Source organism: Planococcus citri, chromosome 5, assembly GCF_950023065.1.
Source record: "Planococcus citri chromosome 5, ihPlaCitr1.1, whole genome shotgun sequence".
Lineage (NCBI taxonomy): Eukaryota > Metazoa > Arthropoda > Insecta > Hemiptera > Pseudococcidae > Planococcus > Planococcus citri.
This window is the reverse complement of record NC_088681.1, coordinates 23,750,585-23,759,299: the sequence shown is the minus strand read 5'-3', so window position 1 is coordinate 23,759,299 and position 8,715 is coordinate 23,750,585. Positions and strand designations below refer to the sequence as shown.

Below are 8,715 nucleotides of genomic sequence, written 5' to 3'. Positions count from 1 at the left end.
CATTTACTCATTTAGCCTGAAGAATGGTACAATACTTCTAGTTTATCTAGTACCAATACTTCGCTTTTATCATGCTTTGTTGTTGTTAATTTTGAATGAATAGTAATCGTTCAAATATTTCCCTTTCAATTACTACCTGTACTAATATTCGTCGATTGCAGCTGTTTGGGTTGCCTATATGCTGAACAAGTGGTGAAAGAAAACCTAATCGATAGCCTGAAAGCAGAAGTTGACCTTAAGCATTGACAAATTTGGTTTTTGATCCATCTAATTTTGTAGATATAGCAACTGCGATGTAAAACTACGTATACAAAAATAAGGGGAAAGCTTGTACGATTTTATGGTGTTTTTTGACGCAAAATCCGAATTTGACAAGCGTTTCCCTTATTCCTCAACAGATTTTAAATTCTCCATTTAATGTAATGCTAATTTAAGGCCAAAAATTTCATTGATAACGCTATCAGCCAATCATATTCACGTTTCATTGAAATTGTCTATTTGTGAACGTGAAGGCTGAGCAGCCATTTTTTCAGATTCAATAGGTCAAAATATCGACAAAAAAATTGATAGTTTATGGTTTATTTTTCAAAAGAGTTGATAGAGAAAAATAATGACAATTCAATTGGTATTTCAGGGAGATCTTCTTCGTCCGAGTCCAGCTCGGAAGAAGAACCCGATCCATCAACGGAGATCGATTCCCATCTGTAAATACAAGTACCTAATTAAAAACTATCCCATAAACTTTTCCTTAAAAAGTGGAAACTACATAACATGTTCCTCACGTGATTTTAAATCCATCATGTAGGCCTTTAACTTCGCAATCGAGAATCTGCAAATCTCTCCCGGTGTTTTTTTCTTTGAGTGAGGGGAATTTCGTGAATGAATAACAACCAGATTTCATCTTATGTTTACAAGTAGTATCAGGATGAAGTAACCGCTGAAAAGAAAATCATCACTTACATGAGTAGGTACCCACCTAATTCAATCTATCGAATTGCGAATGAACGTTAAAAAATAACTCACTTTAATTAGTACTGTGTCTTCAGCCATAATCTTGACTACGAATGTAAATGGTTCCTTAAAGCCCACGACATAAAGGTGATATTTATCCGGTTCAATAAGTGTGAATTTTTCACGATCCATGTAATATTGAACGATAGCAGTCATTTTCTCTTCTTCGGAAAGGGATTTTTTAGAATTAGCGTCCTGCATAGTTTTTAGCAGTTCTCTATAAGCCATTTTGTACGTATCAACATCCGAATCTGCTCCAACAGAAATGCAATACACTTATTATTATGATCGGATACAATCAAATTATTACAAGGTAATAAATACATATTGTGCATGCGTAACTTACCAGAATCGGAGTTACATTGACCAACAGCTGCGTTTTTAAAACTAGACTTGGAATCACGCTTCGATTTCGTTAATTTTATTCTTTTTCTACTCGGGTACATTATTTCGATTTACGTTGAACAATGAAAATGAGACATTCACTGAAATTTTATGTACTTAACAAAGTTCGATTATTTACTGACTAGTGACTAGTCAGTCCTAACCCTAAACATAGCGATGATAAGAAGCAGAGCTCGAACCAGGAAAGAACCAAAACATAGAAAATAGAAAACTCAGGTTTTGGCCAAAGTGGATATACGGAGTATTCCCAGTTATACCTGCTCGCGATAAAGAACCTGGGACCGTGACTATCATGTCACAGGCTTGGCCTTCAACGGAACGGAACGCTATACCAGCTGGCTATTTGATGAACATAAAATTAACCCTTAAAGTTGGTTGTAAGGATCGTATGGCTAGCCCTCTCAAGAATAATTATAATGATCAATTCTCAACTGTTTTCAATTGCTTTTTTTCTCATTTCACCTAATATGAGGTTTCAACGGAATTTTTTGATTAATTTTGCAGATTTTTGATTGGGCCTCATCCACGGCCCCCAACACCTCACCAAATGGGGTAAAAGTTGAAAAAAGTGTTTTGTTAGCGTGACACATGAAATAGGTAGCATGTTTTCGATATCACTGAACACAAATATAGCCTTATTTTTTCAAATTGACCTTAAGGTAAAATTTCAACAAATAGGTAATGTGGTCCAATCAGAAAGCATTCAATATATCACATGCCCCAGTTTTTTTTTGAAAGTTTTGCCCCAATTTTAGTGGAAGGGGTGCTCCTCTTCCATTAAAAGATCCCATTTCGAAAATTGAATATTTCGAAGAAGCATCAAAAGGTACACCTATGGAAATTTTTTCAGAATCTTAGATGGTAGCTCCCGCTTACAGCACCATTTTGAAATTTGAACTATCAATTTGGAAGTTCAAATTTCAACTTTTGAAAATTTCAAAATACTTGAAAAACTCAAAATGCAATGCTCTTTCGAACTGTGAAATCAGTTTTGATCAATGTATCATCGCTTTGGAGGTAAGCGCCGCTGAAGTTGAGTACTTCGAGACAGCAACATGAACAATTCTCAAGAATATTCGATTAATTTTTAATTTTTTAGATAACTTCTGCACAATTTTACTCAAATTTCTAGACTTTTCATCAAATGTTGGCCCTTTTCATGCGTCTTCATAGATATCTATTTTTTGATAAATTATTTGCGAAATAAACAATTTTATTATGTAAGTATTTGAAAAATGTTATGTACATTGTTCTCAAAAAACGAATACAAACAGAATGAAGTACGACGACATAATATGTAGGAACTTAACAGAGGTGCGCCATGCTAGTGTCACCTTGTTTCTGATTGGCTGATGAAAGGTCCCTGGATAAACATTGGAGTGCAATAGAGAAAAATGAACATCAAGTAGGTAAGTAGCCAACAATAAATGCAACGCAATGATGAACAATTTTTTTAATTATTGAAAATTCAAAACTTTTTCCTTGATAATTATAATAATCCTAATTTTGATCAAAGGATATTAAAACATTTCACAATCATGGTAAAGGTTTTGTAAAAACATCAGGTAAATTACTGACTATATCTATGTGAACTAGGTACATTACATACATTCAACATTTCATCTTTAGTGCATTCACAAATAAACTAATGCTTTTGTTGAATATGTTTTGTTCTCGAATGAAGTTCATTATTTTCAAAAATTCTTTTTTCAGCATCACTATCAATGTACAAAATTGGATTTTTATTCAAAATTTATCACTTCTGTTCAATGAATAAACATGAAGTCCAAACAACTTCTTTTGACATCGCATTTGCAACCATGATCTCAGATTCACATGTATAGAATCAGCAACTAGCTCTTGATGTCGACTAAACCAAGATATCGCAGCATCAGCAAATAATTAGATTACCCTGCCACTAGTTGAGTGAAGTGTAGTTGTACAACCAGAGAAGTCAGCATTTCTGAAACAATCATAATGCTAATGAACACAGATCTGAATTACATTAATACGGTGATTTTAAATTCTTAGTAGGTAGGTACTACCAAGATAACAAAATACGAGTGGAGTCTCGATAACTCAAACTCCAGTAACTCGAAGCAAAGACTGTTTCCCTTCAATTCCCTATAAGACTCAATGTAAAATTCACTTCTTTATCTTGAAATAAAAAGTTTGAAACCTTTGATAACTTGAATTAAAATTTGTGGTAATATATAACCCTCTGTAAGTCGAACGTTTCCAATGTTTTGCCTCTATAACTCGAATTTCTAGTTGAAAAAACTTGTGAATTCAAATCTCATTGATACAAAACTCTTTCACATTCACATCAGTTATCTTCAATAGTATTGTACAATCTCATTTGAGAACTTTAATCGTTTTATCTTTCTATTCTAAAATGGCTTGTATTATTTTACCTATTCAGGTAGATCTTTGTCCGAGTCCAGCTCGGAAGTAGAATACGCTCCATCAACGGAGATCGATTCCCATCTGTAAAAATACAAATATAATAATTAAGAACTAAGTATTCCATAAACTTTCTTTAAAAAGTGGAAACTATACATAACAATAAGTATATTCCTTACGTTATTTTAAATGCATTGTGAAGCTCTCTAACTTGGCTTTCAAGAATCTGCAAGTCTCTCCTAGTACTTTTTTCTTTGAGTGATGGGAGTTTTGTACGTAAATGATAAACAACTCGAATTCACCCGATGTTTAGTATCAGGATGAGGGAGTCGCTGAAAAGAAAAGCATCACTTACATGAGTACCATACCTATCTACATAATTCAATCTATCGAATTACAGATGAACAAAATCGCTCACTTTAATTTGTGCCGTGTCGGCATCAGTCATCTTAACTTCAAACGTAAAAGGCTCCTTAATATCCACAACATAAAGATGATATTTATTCGGTTCAATACGCGTGAATTTTTCACGCTCCATGTAATATCCAAGGATAGCCGTAATTTTTTCTTCTTTGGAAAGGGCTTTTTTGGAATTAGCGACTTGCATAGTTTTTAGCAGTTCTGTATAAACCATGTAGTATGTTTCAACATCCGAATCTGTTCCAACAGAAATGCAAAACACCTTAGGTATTATGAACGAATGCATTCAAATTATTAAAAGGTATAAATATTGTGTAGGTACGTGTAGTTACCAGAATCGGAGTGACATTGAACAACAGCTGCGCTTTTAAAACTAGACTTGGAATCACGCTTCGATTTCGTTAACTTTATTCTTTTTCTACTCGGGTACATTATTTCAATGTACATTGAACGATGAAAATGAGACATTCACTGAAAATGTAATGTTGTAAATACAGTATGTACTCACGACTGCTCCAAAATGACTATAATGAGCAAAATAAGCTTCCCCAAGATGAAAATACACACTGTCGACAGTGACGTCATGCAATGTTGAAGCGGTCGTCCGCATCGCCATATTTTATTTATAAACGAAAGAATTACGAGGTAATTTCAGTATAAATACGTTCAAATTTTAACATTTCTCATTGGTTGAAAGTTGAAACCAGTTCAACCAAAATGAGAAATCAGAATCAGAAACTGTTTCTGAATTAATTATTCGGTATTTTGAGCTCAAAATTATCGGATGTCTTATCAATTCTCAACTGTTCTCAAATTCCTTTTGTTTTCTCATTTGACCTAATAGTAAGTTACCACGTATTAACGGGCATTTTTCGATCAATTTTGCTGATATGAAATAGGTACCTACATGAATTTTTTAGTAATTTTTAATGAATATTTTCAATGATTACTTTCAACGCGAATTTTATATCCTTTTTACCACAATTCCTACAATTTTTACAATAATTGATTTTTTTGTTTTCAATAATATTCGTTCAATTTTTCATAATTTACAACATTTTTTCAGTCATTTGAACTATTTTTGTATTGAAAAAAAATTTTGCATGTTTTGTCAACTTTTATTCGCTTTCATCATTTTTATAACTACTGATCCTGAATACATTAACATTTTTAACGGAATTTGAATTCGCAAAATCGCATTTATTTAAAATTTCAATTAATCCTATTAATTTATAATCATAATCTAGCAACAAAAAATAATTCGAATCACAAAAATAAGATAGGTACCTAGTACCTACCATAAAGAGATAAGTACGAGTAAATGTATAAGATGAAATACGACTTTACGTATCGAAATACGAGAGCAATAACTGAAATATTACCATTAAGTATTTTTGAGAAAATATCTCTAATCCTAAAAAATAATCTGCTATTCTATAAAAATATCTTTGGTAATTATGATTATGCCAATTTTACTTGTTATACATATGATAGTTTAAGACGTATAACTGGGCCCCTTCAAATCTAAAACTAGGCAAACATTCAAACATGAAATTGAGATTCGCCCATGTTTTACTAGGGAAAGGGAGTCATTCTATTATAAAGGCTCTTTTATAATGGTAATAGAAATTCATGAAAAAAATAAATGAAAAAGTTGAATCTGTGGTTTTCAATAGTAACATTTATAATGGTAATTGAAATTCTCTTATTAAAAACCATAGATTTAACTTTTTCATTTATTTTTTTTTGTGAATTTCTATTACCATTATAAATGAGCCTTAAGACGCCCTATATTTTGTATTTTAATAAACAAAGCAAATCATTAAAACAACATTTCAATTGCTGAAATGCAAATGATTCGTTCATCTGTCAAACTAGTACTTTTTGGACTAAAATTATTTTACAACTCTAGGGTAACTTTCCACAAGTGAAATTATTTTGCATTATCTACACATTAAGTACCTATCTATACTTAATACAGTGTGAAAAGTAACTAAAATAACAGCATCGCGTAGAATAAACATAGCATTTAATAATATTGATTAAACTTGAAAGCAAATCTTGGTTCTGTATTCTGTAATATTGAATTTCTCGTTCTAAATCGAGTTATTGAAAAAAAAAACTCAAATTTTGATTACCTACTTATTCTACCCAATTTTTGTTATCCTAGAGCCCATATTATTCTAAATTATCTCACAGCTAAACAAATCAGCGTAAAATTTTACGAAACAGCGGGAGCAGCTCTGTCCTGAGCCGTTTCCGTTTCCAAATAAGCAATCGCATAGTTAACCGAGTACATGATAGCTTGACCCACAATGTAGGAAACACTGATCACAAACGCGATGAAAATCTCCAAAAAATGACTCAAAACGGCGCAACATGCGCAATCTTGTAAAGCATCTACAATATGCGAACCTCCCAGCTTAGCACATCCGCATGTTTCGCAAATTGTATTAATAACAATCAGGGTTACTTCAAATATACATTTGCAAACGTATCGTACGGCTGCTACGACGGGTACAACGATACAAGAACAGCAACACGTTTTCCATATCAACTTCAAAAGGATTAATGTTCCACGTATGGCGTAAAGGCTGAGTTTGATAAATACTGTAGCTAGAACGCAGCAAACTGCGAAACACGTGCCGCACGTCATTGTTGATGATTGGGTATAATTTGCCGATTTTAAAGCGCAAGAGAATTGTATGGAATGAGATCAGGATGTAGGTATTCAACGAGTAGGTAGGTACTTTCCTTTGCGTCTGTGAAAAATAATGCACAGTTGTTCAGATACATAATATCAACTTTTAGTAAGAGGTAAGTAGCCTAAGTACGTATTACTCGTATTAGGTATACGATGATTTAGCTAAGTAGATTTATATGTAAATTATTCGAGTGGAAAAATATGGAAGTAAGGTACCCATTTACTTAAAAAGCTATCAAATCGTAATAAAAATATATATGTATCTACTTCATGTTGGAAGTTTTCTGATGAATTGGATTTTTTACTGAGTCATGCCGATAAAAGACAGGAATAGTTTACAAAGAGAACTATAAACGTTAAGAGTGTTACGTAATACAAACTTTTTAAAAAAATTTTACATAAACTTCGTAGTACGAATTGTTTTGAAATTTTACAATTTTCTAGTCAATTTTCACTGTTTCTCTTCTTCACCATGTTTTATTTGATTGAGATTTTTTGAACAAAAATAAAGTCTGGAAAATTTCAAATTTTGCAAATTACCATAAATACGCTTAAAAAAAGTACCAGAAAAAGCTCAAATTATACAGAAACATGCAGGTTTTCTCTCTAAAATATGCAATTTGGTCTGAAATATGCAAAATGATATTGGGCTCATTCGTCAGCAAAAAATTTTAAGATTCGCGGAGATCTCATCATAAATATACACCTTCTTTAGTTCATAGAAAAAATTGTGCAAAGCATAAAAGCCCTAGCTCTAAGTACCCCTCCCCATTTTTAACGAAAAAAAAACTGGTTTTTAAATAAAGTTCGCACTTTTTTTTCAGGGAGTGTTCGGGCAACTTTCAATAGTTCCCATATGACATAAAAAAATATATGAAATATGTACATACTCGGCTCTGAAGAAATAGCAACAAATTAGAAACTTCATTTTTTCGTGATTTTTTCACGACTTAGCTGACATCCTGTGGCCCCCCTCATTCCCTCCAACGCGAAAAAAATCGAATTTTCATGCAAAAAATTCTCATTTATCAGCACATTGACTAGCAATTTCGGAATTTCTGTGGTATGTAAAGAGACTGTGGGCCAATTCTTGATTTTTTTTCAATTTTTTTAACATCGTCTTCTGGCTCAAAAAATAAAAATAATAATAAATTTAACGGTCAAAATGTCGACCTCAAGCTATAGTATTGGAAAAGAAAAACTCTCAACATTATTGGACTCCTTACAAGGGAATCTCTTGAGATGTCACACTCCGATTTGAACGGGACCGCGATTTTTGGAAAGAGCATAGTCTAAAACCCCCAAAACCAAATTTTCAGCTGCCCAAGATCATTTTTCGATTTTTGGCGAATTTTTGAAAATTCAAAATTGACTGTTTTTGGCGATTTATGCTTTTTCTAAGAAAAAAGTAGTACGGTACGTACCTACTTGATCAATAAAAATGGTCAAAATAAGTCCCAAGACTAATATTAATTACCCAAATCCAAATTTCACCATTTCTAGCCATTCTGGAGCCTCCAGCGCTATTTTTCAATTTCTCCAGAATTTTGAATTTGCTCCAGAAGGCGTGAATATGAAGTTGGGCAGCTAAAAATCGAGTTGTATATTACAGTCGACTTGTTTAACAAGATTATCTACATTTGAGCCGATTTTGAGGGTGACATCTCAAAAGTGGCTTTTTGACCAGCTTTTTTCAAAATTAAAAAATCCAAAAAATCAATAGATAACCGTTTGTGAGGAAATTTTTGAAATTTGCGCGAATCGCTATATTT

At 32.6% G+C, this 8,715-nt stretch overlaps 1 protein-coding gene and 2 long non-coding RNA genes across 3 annotated transcripts in view; all 3 read right to left on the bottom strand.

Annotated features, from left to right (window-relative positions):
* Positions 1-563: 563 nt before the first annotated feature.
* Positions 564-1,584, bottom strand: LOC135848216 (uncharacterized). The gene is made up of 4 exons (XM_065368047.1): positions 1,358-1,584; positions 1,024-1,262; positions 783-937; positions 564-702 (listed from the first exon to the last, which is right to left on the bottom strand). Exons 1-4 carry the CDS (start codon positions 1,455-1,457, stop codon positions 579-581), a joined length of 618 nt encoding a protein of 205 aa, XP_065224119.1. The 5' UTR covers positions 1,458-1,584; the 3' UTR covers positions 564-578.
* A 1,317-nt stretch (positions 1,585-2,901) lies between these two features.
* On the bottom strand, positions 2,902-5,277 carry LOC135847107 (uncharacterized). Its single transcript, XR_010559086.1, has 5 exons — positions 4,572-5,277; positions 4,238-4,476; positions 3,999-4,151; positions 3,831-3,903; positions 2,902-3,379 (listed from the first exon to the last, which is right to left on the bottom strand). It is a non-coding gene; the product is annotated as an uncharacterized LOC135847107 (long non-coding RNA).
* Positions 5,278-5,336: 59 nt separating this feature from the next.
* Positions 5,337-8,715, bottom strand: part of LOC135847106 (uncharacterized) — a 135,900-nt gene continuing 132,521 nt past the window's right edge. Inside the window, exon 5 of the long non-coding RNA XR_010559085.1 lies at positions 5,337-7,001. This is a non-coding gene — a long non-coding RNA (uncharacterized LOC135847106). The remainder of the gene's footprint in view (positions 7,002-8,715) is intronic.